The sequence below is a fragment of the Mustelus asterias genome, chromosome 24 (assembly GCF_964213995.1).
Source record: "Mustelus asterias chromosome 24, sMusAst1.hap1.1, whole genome shotgun sequence".
NCBI classification, from domain to species: Eukaryota; Metazoa; Chordata; class Chondrichthyes; order Carcharhiniformes; family Triakidae; genus Mustelus; species Mustelus asterias.
The window spans coordinates 21,887,583-21,910,274 of record NC_135824.1 but is presented as its reverse complement, the minus strand read 5'-3'; the positions used below and the strand labels follow the sequence as shown (position 1 = coordinate 21,910,274).

Genomic DNA, 22,692 nt, shown 5'->3' with positions numbered 1-22,692 from the left:
ACAATTCACAGTACAGCAGCATCATGCTTCCCTTCTTTGAAGCATGTAAAAATTCCAATATATGAAGGCATGTGAGGGATGGGCAATCAAATGTCAGAAAATCTCACATCCCGTTACATAATAAGGCATATAAAAAGCTAATACATGAGCAAATTATAGGCATTTATCTGAAGCTGGCTACTCACCCGATGACTAGTAAAAAGAAAATGCAACCATCAAGCTCAAGGACCAGGAGGCGGCTGTCTCTGAAAAACTGACAAGGAAGAGAACAAACAAAACTGAAGAGGAGAAAAAATCTGCAGCATCAGCCATGAAGAGAGACAGAATGCGACAGAGACCTTTGACAACTTAAGTCCAAGACTGAAAAAAGTCTCTGTTGAATAAAGAATGTGAACACAATTTGTGCTTCCTGAGCAACTTTCAATGACATCTGAACATGGGTTGAGTTAGAGAGCATATTTGCCCAGTACTAGCATATTCTACTAACTCAGCAGACAGCAAACAAGTGCTATAAGGTATGCAACTTTAGTCGCAAGGCCCACTCAGCGAAAAGGCAGATTGAGCTTGCTGCTGATCATGGTACTGCTCGAACCATCTACCCACATGTGCAGGAAGAATCATTTGGGGGCGGAGGATGAAAAAGAAAACAGAAGACGACCACAGTTCCTTGAACAGTCAAGGATGGTTGCATGTCATTTATCTTAGTGTTCAAATATAATGCTCCATAGCTATGCTTCATTTGACCCTCCCTCAACCTGCTTCTTTGAGCCAAGGTCAAAAGAAGGTTGCTAAGAATGCAGACTTCGTAAATTGTTGGGAGTACCGAGCACTCAAAAGTAGTAAAACATCCTGCTTAATTGAAGGAAGGAGAAAGTTACTAAACATAACATGCTAATATTGCAATATTAAACCTACTATAGGTTTGAATTCAGCATTGGAAAACATGAAAGAACCTCTTCAATGTACTGCATCCTATCACGGTTTTGTCCTATACATGAATCACGTGGTCTAAACGAGTAATAGATATTGTCATTAGACACCATGTGATATCAATACTTATTTGCACATGCACTTCAACCTCCATGTTCAAAGATAAAACGATGCAAGATTAAAAACAAAATGCGAGTGTTGTTTCATCAGACTGTTTTACTTGCTCAGTAAACAACTGTAGGTGTGTTAGGTAAATCTGTGCATGAAATGCATCCAGTATTGTGGAAAATGCTTTCGACTACTTTAATGAATGTGCCTAAAATGATGTTGGCGTGGCCCATATGACGAGTCAATAATTCCTATTCAACTTAGAGGTCCAGTGGAACCCATTGCATTAATGAGCATTAAATGCAACCACTGAAGTACTGGAAGGATGTGATTAAACTGGAGGGTACGGGGATTTGAGTATGTTGTCAGAGTGGAGAAAGTTTGTTGCGGAAAGATTGGATAAGCTGGGAGTTCCTACAAAAGGTGAAAGGTTGTTTTTGAAGTGTATTCTTTCACACCATGTGGACGCCATTGGCTAGGCCAACATTTACTGCACATCCCCAAACCCCTTAAGGTGGCGGTGATGTTAAACGCTGCAGTCCACGTGGTGCAGGTACACCCACAGTGGTGCGAGGCAGGGTGTGGCAGGATTTTGACCCAGTGACAGTAAAGAAACAGTGTGTAGTCCCAAATCAGGATGGTGTGTAGCTTTGAGTGTTGTTCCCATGCATCTCCTGCCCTTGTCCTTCTAGGTGACAGAAGTTGTGGCTTTGGAATGTGCTTCAAAAGGAACCTTGGCGAGTTGAAACCTTAACTCTGTTCCTCTCTTCACAGATGCAAGTCAGAATTGCTGTGCATTCCAGCATTTGTTTTGATAAGTTGGGTTGTTTTCTTTGGATGAAGGCAAAGCAAGATTCAGTTGAGGTGTACAAAGTCCAAAAATGTGCGGGTTAGGTTGATTGGCCATGCTAAAAATTGCCCCTTAGTGTCCTGGGATGCGTAGATTAGAGGGATTAGCGGGTAAAATGTGTAGGGATATGGGAGTAGGGCCTGGGTGGGATTGTGGTCGGTGCAGACTCGATGGGCCGAATGGCCTCTTTCTGTGCTGTAGGGTTTCTATGATTTCTATGATAAATCGGGGCCGAGATACAGTGGGTAGGAAGGGCAGATTTCCCCTCGAGTTCAAAGACCAGGAGGCATAAGTTTTAAAAGTCATTGACAGAAGTATTCCAGAGATATTTAGGAATTATTTTTTCCACTTGCAACTCACTGCCTGGAAGGATGGTGGAGGGAAAAATCCTCATCACATTTAAAAATTAGTTGGACATGCACCTAAAGCACTGTATCCTACAGGACTATGCACCAAAGGCCAATGAGTAGGGATTAGGCTGGAAAGACATGGGCTGAACAGCTTCTATGCCCTAAATTTTCCAACTTCCTATATTAGTTGACAAATTTCCCAAAAAATAAAACAGGGACTTCTAACCAATTCAGTGCTAACCACTATGCCACCGTGGATGGTATGGTGGCGCAGTGGTTAGCCACTGAGGTCTCTCAGCGCCAGGAACCCGGATTCAATTCTGGCCTCAGATCATTGTCTGTGAGAAGTTGCACATGCTCCTCGTGTCTGCGTGGGCTTCCTCCCACAGTCCAAAGATGTGCGGGTTAGGTTGATTGGCCATGCTAAATTGACTCTTAGTATCAGGGGAATTAGCAAGGTAAATACGTGTAGTCACGGGGATCGGGCCTGGGTGGGATTGCTGTCTGTTCAGGCTTGATGGGCCGAATGGTCTCCTTCTATACTGTCGGGATTCTATTACATTAAAAATGCCTCCCAGCTGTACTTCCCTCAATACTCGTTACAAAATGCAACGAGTGGGAAGTAAAACACGTTTGATCTGAGAGGACACAGATTACACCCCAATCAAGCGGCAGATATATTTGCACAATCAAACGAAAAGGAAACCTGTGCAAGCTGCAATACCTGAGCACTTCTGCAGAAATTTATTTTTTAAGACGGCACTACAATGCTCGAGTTCAAGCTTGCTGTTTTTTTTGCAAGGGAAATATTTTGCTGGCTTTGTTAATCATAGTAACTTGAATACAGCTTTTTACATCACATGTGAAATATTAGGTTTTAAATCATTAATAAATATTTACAATTCAAATTTGAAATGCACACCACCTTTCTGCAATTTTTGATCAGCACAGACAAATATTATGTAAAACAGCTGGAACCTGGCACAGGAGTTGCCAGGTTTTTTTTTTCAGAAGTTGAGTAAACGCCTCAAAAGCTTTATTTTCAAAAGCGGATTTCATATTCAATCTCCTATGACTCAGTACTCCAATAAAGTGATGCATGCATTAATGCAAGGAGACTGTGACATCTGCCATGAAAATCTTTTGAAGACACCAAGTTATCACACAGCAACAGTGACAGGAAAAGGGATAGATGTGTCGTGATTGAAATCTTGCATACAAGCACATGGGTCAGCAGTTCTGGTTTATACTTCATCAGATGCCACTTCTCGGTCGTATTTTGTGCCATCTTGCTCACCTTACACACAATCGTAGAATAGTTACAGCACAGGAGGCGGCCATTCAGCTCGTCCTGCCTGCGCTGGTTTCTCTGCAGCACCAATTCAACTGACGGCACTCTCCCACTTTTCTCCCCAGTGCTGCCTCACTTTTCTTTTCAGATAATAATAGAATTTCCTTTTGAATGCCTCAATTGAATCAGCCTCTACCACCCACTGAAGCAGTACATTCCAGATCCAAATCAGACACTAGCTTCATACAACTACCAGAATCTGCTTGCAACCATTGCAGCAACACTAAGCATGAGGAGGAAATGTGCATCCATATAATTCAGCTCAAGTGGAAAGATTGCTTTGATATGAAGTATATCACTACTGTTATTGGCTGTCGTGTTCATCACCAAGTGTAAACAAATGGATGGCCAGCCAACTTGTGTGCCAATTTCCAAAATCAGGTAAGAACTCCCAATCGTGCGTTAAAGTTTATGATGAGACTTGAGCACATTTAGGCCTCTGCCTCAGAGACTGGACTCATGATTCAAACAAAGACTCAGAACGTGTACTGCACCCATCCTAATGACCTCAGGGTTGAGAGATAAATTACCCCAATAAATTCAAATCAGTTGTCTGGGAGGCGTGCGCGGGGCTTGTCACAATGCTGTTCAAAAGCCAAAATTGTTTAGGCCCCACCATGCTCTGATGACATTTTGATTAATTATAATTAATAGGAGCAGGGATAGGCTATATGGTTCCTTAACTCTGCTCCATCGATCAATGGGAACATGGCTGATAATCGGCCTTAACTCTATTTTCCTGTCCACTCCCCATATCCCTTGATCTCTGGAGACCAAAAACCTGTCAAGCTCAGCCTTCTAAACCATTACATTCAACAATGGAGCATCCACAAAGCCTCTAGGCTATAGAAATCCAAAGATTGCAACCCTTTGAGTGAAAAGAATTCTCTTCATATTAGTCCGAAACGATTGACTTTTTATCCAGAGACCGTGCTCCCAAATTCTAGATTCCCCAGCCAGGGGAAACAAGTTTCCTGTGTCAACTTTTCAAACCCCTTCAGAATCCTGCATGCTTCAACGACTGCCTCTTATACTTTTAAACTCCAAATGGAGTAAAGGCCTAATGTAGACACTGTTTGGGTACAAGAACAGAAATTCCAAGTTATGTAAATTAAACGAGACTCAACTATTTGCTATTTTGGCATTGATGAGAGGATAAGCTTGTATCAAGGGGAAGCTTTTATCAAAGTCAACTTTGACATCACAGTTCAACTATAACAAGTGAATTAGCTTAACATTTACCAATTGAACAATACTTAAACTTAACTATCTTGTTAACTGCTAATCTAACCGGAGGAGTTCCAATTTAAGCAATATCCCTCTTAGACTTAAAACCCCTGTTCAAAAAGAGAGAGAGACACACACACACACTAGTCTTCTGACAGCCTCAAATAGCAATCTCCAGAGAGAGAGAGAGAGAGAAACAAACATCTCTTGCTTCTTTCAGGACCAGGCAGAAATTTGACTTTTAAAATGAGAGAAACTGTGTATATTCCGTCATCTTAGCTCTTCCCATTAGCACATGACTCTCTTCTATCAACCTAATCAAAACTCTACCTCTGAAACCCCAAGGGAAACTTAAATCAACAAAATATATTAACTGTTTAGACAAACACACCATTTGCTAAAATCAGTCATTATCCTGCTTTCTCACTATTTGAGCTGCCTGTTGCTCAGACAAATTGGCCCTGTGTAAAACAGAGCTGAATTTTAAACATACAAGCAGCATGATAAAGACATTTCTTACAGGCACAGTATCATTACAAGAGCCACTAATCCTGGTACAACTCTCAGCCCAGGAATCAATCTAGCGAACCTTCGCTGCACCGCTGAAAACAAGTAGATCTTTTTTCCAATATAGCGACCAATACTACACACAGTACTCCAGGTGTAGTCATACCAAAGCTCCGTACAATTAAACCACAGCTTTCTTATGCTTATACCCTTGCAAAAGTTCAACATGCAATTTACATGCTAACTATGTGTTCCTTGTGCAAATACACCCAAGTCGCACTGAAAATTAATACTAATTGTCACATCCTCACATCCTTTGAAAAGTATTCCGTTTTTTCCATTCTTATGAACGAAGTGAATAACCTCTCACTTGCCGCACATTGTCATCCATCTGCCACCTTGTTGCCCACTCACTCAACCTGTCCGCATCTCTTTGTAACCTCTTGGTGTCCCCTCACAACTTACATCATGATAAACCGTTAGGTTGGAGTGTAAAATGGAATTCAATGGTGATCTCTATTTTCCAGCAATCTACCACCATGAAATTACAAAGTCACCCTGTTTCATGGCACAATACGAGACCCAAATTGGCTTCACCTCCAGTTGATTCCACAATTATGCCATAAGCATCTATAAACTCATTTTTAAGATCTTTGCCAATTTGACATGTCCACTCTATATCAAAATTGAAACCTCCCATAACTATTGCATTGCTTTTTTAAAAAAACTTTTTGGTTGATGCGCCATCCAACAGCAGCACTACTGTCAGGGAGCCCAAATACCCCGCCAGCATTTTCTGATCCTTGTTTTTCCACATTTCTATCTGAACTGATCCCACTTCTGATCCTCTGAGCCAAGATTCTCTTGAAATGTTGACTTTATGTCATCCTTGACTATCAGGGTTACTCTTCCTCAGAGGAAGTCACTTAGCGGCTGGATGTAGGTAGACAATAGTAGGTGACCAAGGCGAGCTCTTTGTGGGGATTACAGAGATATCAGTGCGTAAATGAGAAGTCATTGCAGATGATTCTCCGGCCACAAACTGAACAGGTGATGTAATCAGAGAGTGCAGTTCCATCAATCTGGAGGACAATGAAGAAGCACTGGAGGATGACGATATGGTCAACCGTGTCAAAGACCACAGACAGTCACGAAAGACCAGGAGCAATACTTGAATGACAGTCACTAAGGATGCAACTCATGACTTTCATGAGTCATTTTGGTTCTGTGGCAAAGGTAGAAACAGCTGGAGTTCCAGGAAACATGGGCATGAGTGTAGGAGGTCAAAGGGAGCTTGAGATACAGCAGTTTTGTTGAAAAGACAAAGGGGTCATGGTTCATTTTTCAAAAAGAGATAATGATGGTAGATTCAAAAGGAGATGGTGACAGTACCTGAACAGAAAGAACAGTGAAGATCAATAACATACATGGCAGTGGAATGTAGTTTAATCACCTGTTTAGCAAGAATTGGGTTGAAGATCAGAAGGTGGCTCTTGTGAGCTCAGAGAGGACAACATGACAAAAGATAGAAATTACATTTAAGAATTCAAGGGAGGAACCATAAACAAAGTTCGGCCTGTGAGCTAGGAAGGAAACAGCTGGTTTTTTAAAAAAAAACTAGAAATAAATTTAAGTCATAAGTAAGATACAAGGTCTAATACCAACTCAGCCAAACATAAAATCTATAAGCTGCAACAATGTGGGCTGAATTCCTTACTCTATTCATGCACATTCATAGCAGAATGCAATTCCGATAGACAAAGCAACATCACCCTTGATACAAAAATGTTATCTTCATTTAAGATATTTCACAGCAGAAGTTTCACAGACTGCCAATGATGCACTTCTATCCATTCCAAAAGGTGGAAATGTCACACTCTTACCTTAATCTTTGAACTAAATCTGTTCACTGAATTAATTTGTAAGAGCTATATAAAAGGTTCGTCTGAGCTGCGTTAAATAGTGTTCTAAGCAACGATCAAAATTCATCCTTCCAGAATCTTTTAATTGACGATCATAATCTGGTTGCACTTGTGTCCCACATAGCTGCATCTCACCACTGCAACGTAGAAAACACATTACTCCTTGAAGTCTCTAAAGCAGAATGTAACAAAAAAATTCAAGACAGTATATTTTTCCTCGACAGGCAATTAATCACAAATAATTTTGTCTTCGCAGGTCAAACAATGTGAAATACAATCTTCCAATTTCCATGGATTTCACATTTACTTGTGACATCCTCTTTTCACATCACTACTCACTGTGACATTTAAAAAAGAGGCGACCCTTCCATTTGCTATTATTTCAGGTTTATTTACCAGTTTCTCAAGCCAGGCGTCTTATTTTATCCTACATTGAAAAAAACACAAATCCGAAGCCAAGAACTATACTCCTAAAACACATCAATCACAACAACCCAACACTCTAATCACTGAATTCTCTCCCTAGAAGCAGCAGTATCTTCTAAGAAAGAAATGCAGCACATAAAAAGGGTATGATGATATAATTATGGAAAATAATGAAAAATCACCAATCCCGTGGAAACAAAGTTAGACGAATAGTGACAATATTGATAGAATGCAATTCCAGAGGTACCAAAGCCACTCCAATATCTTGTCCACATGACGTGCGTGAATGTTTCAAGAGGTTGTATAACTGGGACTAAAACCAAACTAGACACTATCCTCATGTCAATGGGTAATGTGCTGTGTGTCTTTGAGAAGTTATTTTTTTTAAAACATGCTTTCTGCAGCAAAGCCTTAGGTGATGTCATTGGTGGGAGAAAAGAAAAACTTTGTGCAGGTCAGGTGACAAGGGTTGTTTTTGGTTTCAGTTCTGCAAGTTGAGTTTTAGAAAGGACAGTTGTTTTGAAAATTCTGCTAGTTGGCTGAAAACATGGATTTTGTTTTCCTGAAGGGTGAAAACCTGTTCTTGGGGGCTGGACCCGAGCCTCTCTGGTGTTTTGGAAAGCTGTCCTGTCTTCCAACTGTTCTGAGTCTCAAGGGCATTGAATTGCAGAATTCAACGAATGGCCTCGATCCCAGTATCAAGTTAGCATTAGTTTGTGTTGTGTTAAACCTTGAAACAAAAAGGGTTTTTTGTTGTCTATGGATTTTTGTTTTAATTGGAACACATTAAAAGATATTCATGAAGGGTTATACATTATAGTGATTCTTTTCTTTCTTATTTGTAATTGATAAAATTTCTTGCTAATTTTCTTACTATACACGTTATTCTTAATTAAACTTTGTTTGATAAAAGCTCCCCAGTGGGTCTTTTGATTCACACCTGAAGTGAAACATCTCATGCTTATCCTAGCCAAATTCAAGATGCAAAACTTCTGATGCAGGCGGGCTTTATAAAACACTTGAGTTTCTCACCTGAACTGTAACAGTAATGACACACAAACCTTTCTCCCTCACTAATCCAAGGACAATGGATATTCGAGTTTACAGAAAATCAAATGCAAAAATCATAGTGGATTCTATTTGAAAGAATATTTTCAGACAACTGAGTTATCAATGGGTGCCAGTTAATTGTCTGTCATTAGTGTGCCATGGTGGAAAACTGCAAGTTACAGGCAGCTAAAAGCAGATATGTCGCATCCTCTAATATGACACGAATGAAATTCTGCTCTCAGAAACGACAGGCTGCGACAGCACTCTCCATTCATGGCCTGTCAGGGTATCTAACGGAGGACATCAGTTTCCAGAGACACTTGCTTAAACTGAACAATGATGTTGCGAGTACCAAGACAAATTCACATTATAACTAACACTGTCAAATACTCCATTCTGTGACAATGTGTCTCACCCCAACCGAAGAGCACACCATTGGCTCAGTATAATGCTCTCTCATTTGCCTCTTACACTCAAGTTAAATTTCTAAGTCAGAGTCAGTTTTGTGTATAACTCAGCCTGATAGTTATCAAATTGAAAACAGAAACCTTCAACAGCACCATGAATACCAAAATTCACTAGACAGGAAAAATTTACTCTACTTAGACAAGGAAGATAATGCTTGATAGTTCTTTCAATACAAAATATAATGTTGGGGGGGAAAATGTAGTGGGTGATTGCAGCAAGAGTAGACTTTTGTCAAGGTACCCCTTCAGGATATTACTGGGAAAATGAACAGGTTCAGAATTAAGACAGAAAATGAATTAAAAGTTAATTGGAGGGAAGAAAGGGTAGGAGTTAAGGACAGTTTTTCTAGAGTGGTGCTCTGTATCATTCAGTGCTGGGGTCACTTCTGCTTATTTTGTGCATTTATTTTGGTACAGATCTAAAGGGAATTGTGGTAACATTTGACAGTATGAAAATGGGAAGTAGTTAATTCTCTAGAAGATCAAAGGAAACTGCAATGACAATTCTAAGACAGGGCAATGAGCTTGAAAAGTGGCAGAGTTTAAAACAAGCTCGAGGTCATGAAATTTAGTTGAAAAAACGAACAGCAATTGCACTCTGATTGGAAGTATGCTGTTTGGTCAAATGCCTAGGGGATATAGGTTCTAAAAATTAACACTACCTCAGGTTGCTACAACCATAAGAAACTCTAATTAAACTACTCAAGATGCAATCTAAAAATCAGAAGGCAATTATGAGCCTAAACAAGACCTTAGAGTATGATGCACAATTTGGTACCATATTATACAAGGATGGGACAGAATTAATGGAAACAATGTTTCCAATTGTGTGCGGTGAAGAAAAATGGACCATCAGTACATGATTAAAGTACGGAAGATGAGAGAAATTTCTTCAGAAAGCTATCTGTAGTTCATTTAAAGGGTCAGTCATCAAGGCAAAAACTGATTGTATAGGTAGATAGAAGGAATACAAGAAAAAATTAGCAAATGTGACCAAAAGTTTGCTCAGAGTATAAATGCCTATATGAACTGGCTAAGGCAAATGATCTGATGTGTATGTATTTTGCTGTACAATTGATGTGCTTGCATTTATTCGTGTCATTCTGGCACATTTAGTTAGTGAAACATCTATGTTTCATTGTGTAATTACTGGTTCAGCCCTTAGTTGAGTACCCTAGCAGAAATCTTTCTACCCAACAACCTGAACCCAGAATTCATGGGCACTCCAAGACCACAATGTTATCAGGCTGTCTGACCACATCTCAACATAGTAGGTGTCTTCGGAGATTCTTCGAACCTTGGACAGAGAGTCAATATGGTCATTGCCTTCTTGCTGCCACTTTATAACTGAAGTCCCTACAAGCTCAGAACTGATTCTGTGGCAATTAAACATTATAGGAACCAAGTCGTAAATTTGCTGAATTCATTCACACCTTGCTTCTAGGTTGCGGCCCCTTGAAATCTTATTTTTCATTTCCATTCGCCTCAATTAAATTGATTTGGTTTCAGATGGCCTCTGATTAATACTTTCTATTTTGCTCAAAGTTAACAGTCAAGTGGGGGTAATTGATTGTTTTAATTGATATTTATTTGTTCAATGAAGCCAATTTCCCAAGTTCAGATTATCAAATACAGTACAAATTACTTGATCTCAGATAACTGGTAAAAAAAAGAAAAAAATGACGATGACCTCAGGGTGTCCCAAATGCTTAACAATTACTAATTTTTGCAAGGTACAACACAGGAGGCCATTCAGCTCTTCATGTCCATGCCTGCTCTCTCTGCAAGGGCAACGCACCGAGACCCATTCATCCCATAGCCCCTGCATTTTTGTTTAGATTTTGTAAGACCTTTTGCTCTTTTGAAAGCCTCAATTGAACTTGTTCACCAAACTGTGCAGTTCAGATCCTAACCATGCCGTTGTAAAAAAAGGTTTCCTCTCAACACCCTTACTTTTTTCTGTCACTGTTATGTTGGGAAAGGTGGAAGTCATGTTTGCACACTTGAAGGCAAGTGCATCAAATGGACAAAATAATCCGTGGAGATCTCTCCAATAGCACAATGGCATCTTGAATATCCACCCAGGATGGGGTTCTTGTTTCACTTCATCCAAAAGATGGCACTGCTATCAGTGCTTCATTCCCCCAGCTTTGCATCGAGTTACCATCTTCCATTCACCTTCCTTATGAAACCCTCCCAAGCACTGCTGGTCAAAGTTACAGGGGGACATGCAAATCATTCTTGACTCCAGAGAAAACAACAAGAAAAATAGAAACCAGATGTTGATGATTAAGAGCAACCTGCAGGCCATGGAACAGTGCAGCCTATTTGCACAGAATTTAACTGCTGCAGCAGCATCTTACATATTAAGATAGGCTGAAGTAGATTGGTGCAACCTTTACAAAAATCACTTCTAAACACTGAAACACGCACTATATACGAAAGAAAAATGGCCCAAAACAAACCGTAACAGGTTAAGGAAAAAGAATGGAATTAATTTTTCAGAAATTTGCAGTTCATTTTTGGCCGTTAGAACACATTCAAATTCCATTACACAACTCTACTCATCCATATACAACTTCCCTTTCAAGTGTTCTCCAAATACCAAAAAGACAAGACAGAGGAAAATGATGAACTATCCATTACCAATCCAGTTAAATAGTATCCAAATTTCAAAATTAGATTGCATTGTAAGAATGGACTGACAGCACAACTCTGCACAGCATTCAACGTACTACTTCATTCATCACACATGCTAGAAATTATCAGCTGCGTTTCCAGCATCTCTGTACAATTGTGTCCACTTAGTCCAGCTTTCATAACGTACAAGGTTACTTATTCATCAGTTTCTTCCTCACACACAGCTGCTTCCAACGTTGTGTGTGTGTGTTTACTCAAGTTCAGTGGGATCAGCACAGGAAAACACATAAATCAGAGGTCAAACATCATCCTATTATTCTTCCTGACAATGATATAGCCAATAAGATGCCAGTGCCCAGAGTGAGGGCATTTGCAGGATATCTTATTTTATTTTGGGATTGTGGTGATATAAACAGGGCCTAGTTTTAAGGCTGATAAAATTGGATATCCTAAATTAAAGAATTGAGCATATTAAAACCAAACAGTCAAACCTCAGGCAGGCCAATTGTACAATACACAAACTTGTCTGCGCCTGACCCATCGACCACCCATCAAAGGTCGTTACTGATGCTTAGCAGGAGATCATTGCACCTCGTTGAAATGCACCGCCCTATTGTTAGAAACCCAGATCGGGCCAGACTTTCTGTCACCAAGAGTTCCTGATCTGATAACAAGTTCAACAGCATGAAGATAAGACACCTGGGGGCGGACCCTAGTGTCCTGTCAGGCAGACATCAAGAAACCCACTGGGTATTGGAACCCCCTCCTGGAACCTCATTGGCCGGAAGCCAGAGAAGTTTCTGGAAAGGCAAGCAGGCTGGGGGATAAAGGGACACACTTTGAGACACACAGGAGCGAAGACACAACGAAAGAGACAGCCTTGCCCATTCGGAAGACTGACCGAAGGAAGGAAGGAAGGAATATTACCTTCGTGACGACGGACCAGAGGGACTCAGTGAATCAGGCCTGCAGTTCAACCAAACCATCTTTACGGGTAGTATACTTGAATCTGTAGTATCCTCTTGTTTTATGTGGGTAATTTAAGGGTTAATAGTGTTATTATTAATAAACTTGAACCTTTACTTGTGTTTGTCCTTGGTCCATCTTGCAAATAAGGACACCGGGGTAAAACCTTTAAGTAAACTGGTTGAAAGCACCTGAGAATTAACAGGTACAACAGGATCTGGAAGACGATTGATAAAAAGCAGCTCATACTTGGCAAAGATCTGTAGAGTATAAGACCATTGCTGTTGCTTTTTCAAACTGAACTTTTGTCAATAACACCTCCCCACATTTGGTGATCTGTGCCAGCTCTGGCATTGCAGCCACCAAGTATGGTCAGCTTGCCTGACTTCAATGTCACCGTAGTCAGGAGTGGAGGTCTTCATACAATTTCTCCTTGGTGACTTCAGGTTTGGTCATTGTTGTGACATATGCACAGATGACAGCAGCTTGTCTCTTGTCTGAGGCAGTCAGTTGGACCCTTTGGAAGGCTGATCAGCTTGGTCTCCAGTTCATTTACCGCTGTGAAGCCCAGTGTCAGTCCCATTTGGCTCAACCACTCCAGGAGATGCACCCTGCTCCTGATTGCCAGAGTTGAGCTTCCTCTGCAAAGCGCATTTCACTGGGTGCAGCAATGTCAACTTTGTATTGGGCTCGCTCTCTGCCCACAAGGGTGCTGAGTGCGCACATTCCATGCACCATAAGCAAGAGGTGTCACATTTGCTTTCTTTCTCTTTGATATTGCTACTACTAAAAAGTGATGCCTGCCAGTTGTGGCAAGCTGGCCACGTTTTGGGGGCAACATTTCTAGCCCCTTCCTCAGAGTACAAAAGTGAGCAGTGCCATCCTGGAAAGGGCTGCTCAGGCACACAGGTAGCTGCTGTTCAGTGCAAGACAACCTTCGGGCCTGAGTCGCATATGTGCAGGTCTGCAGCGACAGCTCCAGTGAATTATAGCTGCTGCTTCGTCACTAACCCATCACCGCATGGATTACATCATTGTCAGGAAGAATGACACACAGCGGCCAAGGGTGACCAACATGATGTGTGGTGTTGACTGCTGGACTGACAGACTTGCCATCTCCAAAATGTGCCCGATTGTTGAGCCAAAGAGATGCCCTTCAGTGACATAAATCCCCAAGCATCTAAACACCTCAAGATTGAAGATTGACAACATCAAACCCAATGCAGCTCAATGATCTAAAGAGGCTGAGTGACCTTCAGATCCTCAGGCAATCGACAAAATCTGGGCTTCCCTACAGTATACTGTGTACACCACAGATTACAAGACACTTTGTTCCACCAAGCGCAAAACATCTGGACTAGTTGCATGAAAATGACACAGATCAAGCACCTGGTTGAAAAAAAATACACATTACAGAGTGTTCCTAAATGACAAGGCCAAAGCGAAAACAACTGCTTATAACATCTGCAGCACAGTCCAACACAGACTATGTGAGATGCAGAACAGTGGTTGAGTCACAAAGCAGATTAAAAACAAGCCTACGCTGGCAAAAATGACATGGAATGCTTCAAGGAATCTGTCAGGATGGTCTACAGCCCTCAAGCAGCCAGCTCCTCTCAGCTACTCAGTGCTGATTGGACTACGCCACAGAAAAATCTCAGATCTTCTTAAGATAGGCTGAGCATTTCAATAACATCCTGAACAGACCATCCCACATTGATGACAAATCTGTAAATGGATTGCCCCAGGTCAACACCAACCCTGCTCTCGGCACTCCACCTACATTGCTGGAAACAAAGCAGGAGAGCAATCATCAAATGGCAAAGCCTTTGGAGCCAAAATCCAGTGGAGATAGATAAAAACAATGATCACAACTGTTCAGAAACCACATCCAGCTCTTCCAGTCCATGTGGAAACAAGGGGTCCTTTCACAAGACTTCAAAGACACCTTCATTGTTTCCATCTACAAATGCAAAGGCAACCACTAGTCCTGAGACAACCATAGAGAATTTCTGTCCATTGCTGGAAAGATCGTGCCAGAATCCTTCCAAACAGGCTCATATTCCATCTTGAACAAGGTCTACTTCTGGAGAGCCAGTGTGGTTTTAGCAAAGTTTGGGGAAAACATGGACATGGTGTTGGCTGTTCACCAAATGCAAAACATTGTCAGCCACCTAGACATCATCAAAGGTGGTCCTAGACGCCACCTTTATCGACCTAACCAAAGCCTTCTTTGTCAGCCATGAAGGGCTCTAAAATTATTAAATTTGGGTGCCCAGACAAATTTAGATGGTACGACAGTTCCATGTAGGCACATAGGTCTGCATCCTCGATGACAATGAGAATTCGGCCTCCTTCCCTGTCACCAATGGAGTGGAACAACAGTGCATACTGGCATCATGTTCTCAGCTATGCTCACTAACATCTTCCAGGAGGACGACCCCAGGCATAGGCATAACTACCAAATAGATGGCAAACTCTTCAACCTCTAACACCTCCAGGACAATATCAAGGTCCTCATTGATAGACTGCCTGACTTTCTATTTGCTGATGATTGTGTAATAAACACTAAGTGAGGTGGACATGCAGCACATCATGGATCTATTCTCCGCAGCCTGCGATAACTTTGGTCTCACAATCAGCACAAGATAGAAATCATTCTCCAACCTGCTCTAGGTAGCCCTATCAATGCAACTAAGTGACTAGAGGCTGACCACTGTCGACAAGTTGAGTTATCTTGGCTGCACTGTGTGCATATTGATGACAATGCTCAAAATGCCAAGGCCAGTGTGCTCTTTGGTACATGTTGATTTTCAGTATGGGAAGGTCAAGCTGTGAACCTATCAACTAAGCTCAAGGTCTACCGAGCAGTCGCCCACCCCACTCTTCTCTACCTCACTGAGACCTGGATTGCCTCCCAATGACACGCAAAGAAAATCAATCGCTTCCACCTCTGCTGCCTCCACAAGCTCCTCAGCATCAAGTGGCAAGTTCAAGTCCCAGACAGAGGTCCTTGCAAGAAGCAGCAAGGTCAGCATCTGAACATTATGAAAAAAACTGCTTCGATGGGCTGGACCTGTCACCAGAATGTATGACAAATGACTCCCGAAGCCAATCTTCTACAGTCAACTGTTGAATGGAGCACACTCCCATGACAGCCACATAAAACACAAAGCCTCCCTCAAGGACCTCAAAATAGGCATTGCATTATGGGAAACCCTTACCCAGGATCAGTTAGCCTGGAGGAATGCAATTGCAAAAGGCACACGAGCAAACGGATAGTGTCAGCCCAAAATAAGCACAAGGCACATAAAATTGGTGTGAGCAGTGCCCCCCAATTACCTGCCAGCCTCACTGTCCTGTCCTCACTGCACTAGAACATTGTGCCAAGATAGGACTCACCAGCCACTTGCACATCCACACAGCCCAACACCTGGATGACAAATGAACATAGTCTTCTTCAATACTGAATGACAAGCAATGATGACAATTCTGTCCTATTAGTCTAGTTTCACCATGTACAAATTTGTTTATTCATCAGTTTCTTTCTCATACAGCAGCTGCCAACATTATATTCTTGTTTGAGTTCAGTTCGACCAGCACAAGAAAACAGAAAATCTATTAGCAAATCAGGTGTCAAAGAACCAATTCATCCACATTCAACGCATGTTTTCTGCATTTAGAGACATGTACCATAAATCTTGATATCCCATCCAAATCTTCAGAACTATGTGCAAAGGGTTGTAATTTGCTTACAAATATTTAATGCAATAAGCAATCTTCAGATGGACAATTTGATGCTGAATAATTAACAGCTAAGCAGTAATAGCTGCTCTCAGAGCGACAGAATAGAGCAGAAAGCTCCTGTGACCCACTGCCAATATCTATTCGTTCTCTTGCTTTCTCCCACGAGTCATTTGAAACTTTCCTCTTTCAGACTTGGGTTAGGGTTCCTAACACTCATTCACTCCACCCTAAGGCTGACAATGAAATTCATACATTATTCCTTACATGGTTTTTCAGTCAGACACTTCAATGCAACCGGATTTTGGAAAGATAAGACTCTCAGCCACAATTCCACACCCCATCATTAGCTTGGCTGCACTGTCTATCAGAGGTCAAGTGGAAACCAGGCATTTCCCACCTTGAAGGGAAACAATACTCTGGCAGGCAAACTTGTCTGTGCCGGTCTGTTTGCAGCTGTTACAAAGTCATTGGTGAGTGGGCGGGAAAAAGGCCACTTTCCAGCTCAAAAGTGGTGCACTGAACAGATTTAAAGACAAAATTAGAACAAAACCAAACGGCAAGTTAGCGAAAAATCAGGTTTCTCTCTGCAGCTAAAATGCACCATCAGACACATTGCTGAGCCACAAAGACCATGCTCCATCCATGGTCTGTGCTTACATAACACTCGTTCATGATACAACAACCACTTTCATTGTTTCCAAATAATATAACCATTTACTTTCGTGTCCCACCCACTGTACTTGGCATATAATCTTGCTCATCAATGGATTACTGTGAGTTGCTGCAAAATTGTGCACATGACAATGACAGAAGCATCCTCAAATTCAAAGCAAGGGAAGAGGGGCTAGAAAGAGAATACATCATGTTTAAAAATAAATCAACCTAAGCATTTTATTAACTTGTCCATAGCTCAAAGATAAAAGCGGAGTCTGTAGACGTATTGTACTTGGATTTCAAAAATAATATAGAAAATAAAAGCTCACTGTTTAACGGCTCTGGCATTTTAGTTTATGGGATTGTGCGCTAGACATTAGAGTTTATCCTGTAAAAGCAAGTGGAGGAGTGGATTTTGGACAGCATGGCAGTTTGGGTACAACCAGAGACTGCGAGCTTTGAAGGTAGGGAGGAAGATAACAGGAGAAAATCAGTTGGCGACCATTTCTGGTCACTATGAAGTGATCCTGGGGAAAAACGCATTTAGGGAGAAAAGGCTTGGCACAATGTTCCCAATACACCCTCTCCACCCAAAAAAAAAAACTTAGATTTTAGTGTTTTTCACAACCAGTGGACATCTCAAAAGTGCTTTACAGCCAAAGAATTACAGTCACTGGTGCATTGTACAAAACATGGCATAGTCAATTGCCATACAGCAAACACGCACAAACTGCAATATGGTAATGACAAGACAATGTTTCTTTTGTAATGTTGGTTCAGAGATAAAAATTGTCCACAATACCAGGATATTTCACCTTCAAAATAATGTCATGAGATCTTTTACATGAACCTGAGCAAGCAGATGGGGCCTTGGCTTAACGTCACATCTAAAAGATATGGCACCTTCACAGCACAGCATTCCTCAGATCCACATTCGTGTGTCAGCCTCAAAATTTCATGCTTCATGCTCAACTGCCAGTGTTCTCATATTGTCGATTCAGGCTTCATCGTGAGGAACAGTTCCTCGTACATTCCCGAGCAATAATACTCAATTACATTCATGGAAACCTAACCCAAAAGTAGTCAAACTAAAATATATTTCATTCTGAATAACCTGGTGCTAAAAACTCAAGCTTCTCTATTATCTTGAGGCCCATAAAGAAGCCAAAACATCTTTGCGTTCCTTTACTGGATGTAAACAGGAGTCATTTGATGACCAACAGAAAATCACTTTTTAATGACTTTAGTTTACAAAAGCAGCAAAAGGCTTGTGACAAGAATAACCAAGATTTCCCCTCCAGAGAATCAAACAAATACAACATTAACCGCGCTTACATACCAACTTAATGTCATCTTTATGTTGGGAAGGAAGCAACAGAAATCAAGAAGAATTGAGAACACCCAGAAACAAATTAGGATTTCTACCATCCAAATCAAATTTCACTCGAGAAAAACGCAAATCATTTTTCATCAGATAATGAAAAGTAATGTTATGACTGATCTGAATTATTTCTACAGATTGATGGTCAGTTTTAACGTATCCGTCGTCTTTAATAAAGAGGACAAACAAATTCTCTTGACCACAAACTAAGCAAATGAAAGCCAACTTGCCACATAATCACACAATTACACTCCACATGGCAGCCTAAAGTGAATCACTAAAAATTCAAAACTATACCAATTCATGAAAAGCTCCTGTTCTTTGAAAACCTCAGTAGAAGTGAGCCTGGCCAGGACTTTGGCACTCAACCTCCCACCACTGATAAAATTACATCCTTAATAAGGTGGCTAGTTTTTATTTTAATAAACTGCGTCCTCTGCAAGTACAGATCAAACAAGTTGTTAAAAAAAGCAAATCTCACATAGGAACATCTTCAGTGACGATCAACCTTAGAGTTAAAGAGAGCATCTGGCATATTTAGACTGGAAAGATTTTCCCACGTAACTGACTGAGTGCTCAAGGAATGAAGACTTCCTCTGATTGTGGGGAGAAACAAATGGGTGGAAACTAACAGGGAATTTCAGACACAAAATCCACTACACAATATCAAGCATGAAAGGAGAGTCCCATATACCACTGTTACCTGTGTCACAAGATTAATTCACACTATTCAAAAGATAGATTTGATCTGTCACATTAGTATACAGTGAGAAGTATTATTTCTTGTGAGCTATACAGACAAAGCATACCGTTCATAGGAAAGAAAAGTAGAGTGCAGAATGTAGTGTTACAGTCATAGCGGAAGTGTAGAGAAAGATCAACTTTCAACGAAGTAGGTCCATTCAAAAGTCTGATGCAGAGAAGAAGCTGTTCGAGTCAGCTGGTACATGTCCTCAGACTTCTGTATCTTTTTCCTGAGGATGAAGGTGGAAGAGAGTAGGTCCAGGGTGCGTAAGGTCCATGATAACACTGGCTGTTTTTGCAAGGCAGCATGAAGTGTACACAGAGTCAATCGATGAGAGGCTGGTTTGCGTGGTGGACTGGGCTGCGTTCGCGACCCTTGGTAGTTTTATTTGCACTTTTGGACAGAGCAGGCGGCATACCAAGCTGTGATACAACCAGAAAGAATGCTTTCTATGGTGCATCTGTAAAAGTTGATCAGAGTCGTAGTGGACATGCTAAATTTCCTTTGCCTCGAGAAAGTAGAGGCATTGGTGGGCTTTCTTAACTATAGCATCGGTGTAGAGGGATCAGGACAGGTTGTTGGTGATCTGGACACCTAAAAGCTTGAAGCTCTCGACCCTTTCTACTTCGTTCCCATTGATGTAGACAGGGGCATGTCCTCCACTACACTTCCTGAAGTTGATGACCATCTCCTTCGTTTTGTTGACATTGAGGGAGAGATTATTGTCGTTACGCCAGTTCACCAGATTCTCTCTTTCAGGTGCTCCGTCTCATCGTTGTTTGAAATCCGACCCACAACGGTGATGTCATCAGCAAAAGAGAAATCCAGAAAAATTCTATACATCAACTTGCTCATTTTCAATAGCATGCTATTTCCAATGTTCTATTGCATTTGTGCTGCAGGTAGGTCCTTGGACTCTGTCTGCTGATGTTTCACTTTGAGCCTTGTCAGTGGTGACTTGCCATCACCTTCCACACTCAGATGCAGGGCGAGTAGGCAGGTCCCAAGTCTACCTCAGCCAGAAGGAGAAATTGAATCCGTGCTGTTGGCATTATTCTGAAGCACGCGAGCCATCTGAGCTCACTGACCCCTACCATTGTAACGCAACCTCAAATAATCTTATACACTGTGCTGAATAAATAGATCCTTGGAACATCATGGAATCCCTACAGTGCAGAGGCCATTCAGCCCATCAAGTTTGAATCGCCTCTCTGACCAAGCATGTTAACAAGGCCCTCTCCCCTGTTCTATCCCCACTATTTCCAATGGCGAATCCATCTAACCTACATACCTTCGGACACCAAGGGCAATCAGCATGGCCAATCCACCTAAATTGCACATCTTTGGACTGTGGGAGGAAACCGGAGCAAACCCACGCAGACACGGGGAAAATGTGCAAACTCCTCACGGACAGTCACCTAAGGCTGGAATTGAACCCAGGTCCCTGGCGCTGTGAGGCAGTAGTGCAAATCACTGTGCCACCCAGAGGAACCGAACTCCAAAATTCAGTGGATTTGAACAACATAGCTTCCTTGTGCATTACAGAGGAAAAGGGAGAACAAATAATTAGGGAAAGCTTCCCACTGTTGCCCAGTGATCTCTCGAAACATAGCTGAAACAGAGCATGACCTCACTGTGCCTTCAGTGTGCCTTATTGATTAGAATAAATAGCTTACTGTTCCAAACAGCAACTCTCCTCTCTTCCTTCCCTTTACCAAAAACGTAAGGCAAGTGATAGAAAACAGGGAACACCACAACTTACATCATCACATCCAGGACAATCTCAACCAAGCCTCATTAATATTCCTGCACTAAATAGATCATACCAGATTGGTGGAGACTATTCCTAAGATATCACTTCATATCTCAGAACAGAACTAAAATATAATCGACAGTGAAAACGTGGCACAGTGGTGTCAGCCTCAGTGCCAGGGGCCCAGCTCGATTCCCGGCTTGGGTCACTGTCCGAGTGGAGTTTCCCCGTGTCTGCATGGGTTTCCTCCATGTGTTCCCGTTTCCTCCCACAGTCCGTAAGAAGTGCTGGTTAGGTGCACTGGCCATGCTAAATTCTCCCTCAGTGTACCCAAACAGGCACCAGTGTGGGGGCAACTCGGGGATTTTCACAGTACGTTCACTGCAGTGTTAATGCAAGCCAACTTCTGACACTAATAAATAAAAACTCAAGTTTTTGAACTTACTAAACCTAAAATTTTAATGCGTTTTACTTGGCTTCAATTCTGAACATACCAATAATACAAGTGGATGGCCGGTCCCACATACAGGTCGCTGCAGTTAACCTCGAGGTGCTAACTGTTCAACAACAATTGTGCAAGACACAACCTCGAAGACCATTCCACCTCTTGCACAGTCCATCCAACAGTCACCACACAGAATGAGGAATAATAGGGAATCATGACTCACGTTTCCTAGAACGGTAACACCCACGTTTACACAGGCTGAGGTGACCCAAGTCACCAACGACTGGGAGAATAACTTGGCAACTTTATTACTACTGTGAATGACAAAGTGCCATAGAACACTCGGTCAGCTTTATCAGTTTATGACACGAGGACGAAATACTGTATACACTTAGTGCCCACGTCTCGCGTTCCTTGGTATGTGGGAGACGTTATTCTTCTCGAAACAATCATGCTGAACGAAAGGCGATGAGTCGGGGAAGTGATTACCCGTGTTGGAAACTGCAGCAGAATGACACTTGTGTTTGGGTGGGGAGGCAGTCAAGGTCTGAAACTGCCTGAACACAGACCACAAGTGGAAACCAGCTCTCGTCATTTACCCTCCTTGCCTCGCTGCTGAATCGAAGCAGGAGACAAACAGGAGGGAGAGAGAGAGATGGTGATGTGATGCTGAGTGTCGCCGACTTGCTGGAACATGCAGAGTGGCCTGAAAGCAGCTTTCAGAACCAACACAGGGTGTTCAGGAACTGGGTTTTTTTGGGCAGTGAGAAAGGAGAAATAACATTAAAAAACAAAAAGAGATAGAAAGAGATCAAATGTGTTTTTTTTGGGGGGGGGCGGGGAAAAAGAATCCAAAATAGACATTGGGGTATATGGGGGGGGGGGGGTAAACATGGGGTATATGTGGGGGAGGGTGTGTGGGTGTGTGTGTGTGTGTGTGTGAGAAAGGAGAGATTTCCCTAATGCTGGACTGGAGAAAGTCAGTTTAGAGAGGGAGAGTGTTTGGGGGGGGGGGGGGGAGAGGGAGAGTGTTGGGGGGGGGGGGGGGGAGAGGGAGAGAGTTGTGGGGGGGGGGGGGAGAGGGAGAGAGTTGTGGGGGGGGGGGGAGAGGGAGAGAGTTGTGGGGGGGGGGGAGAGGGAGAGAGTTGTGGGGGGGGGGAGAGGGAGAGAGTT

At 42.0% G+C, this 22,692-nt stretch overlaps 1 protein-coding gene across 2 annotated transcripts in view; it reads right to left on the bottom strand.

Moving 5' to 3' along the window:
* Window positions 1-22,692, bottom strand: part of adam10a (ADAM metallopeptidase domain 10a) — a 136,189-nt gene that overhangs the window by 111,639 nt on the left and 1,858 nt on the right. The window contains exon 1 of one of the 2 annotated variants that reach the window (XM_078241424.1): window positions 21,569-21,692. The exons of the other annotated variant lie outside the window; for it this stretch is intronic. Coding sequence (XP_078097550.1) covers window positions 21,569-21,599 — 31 coding nt within the window. The 5' untranslated portion in view covers window positions 21,600-21,692. Of the gene's footprint in view, window positions 1-21,568; window positions 21,693-22,692 lie in introns of those variants that run through there. 2 annotated transcript variants of the gene reach the window in all.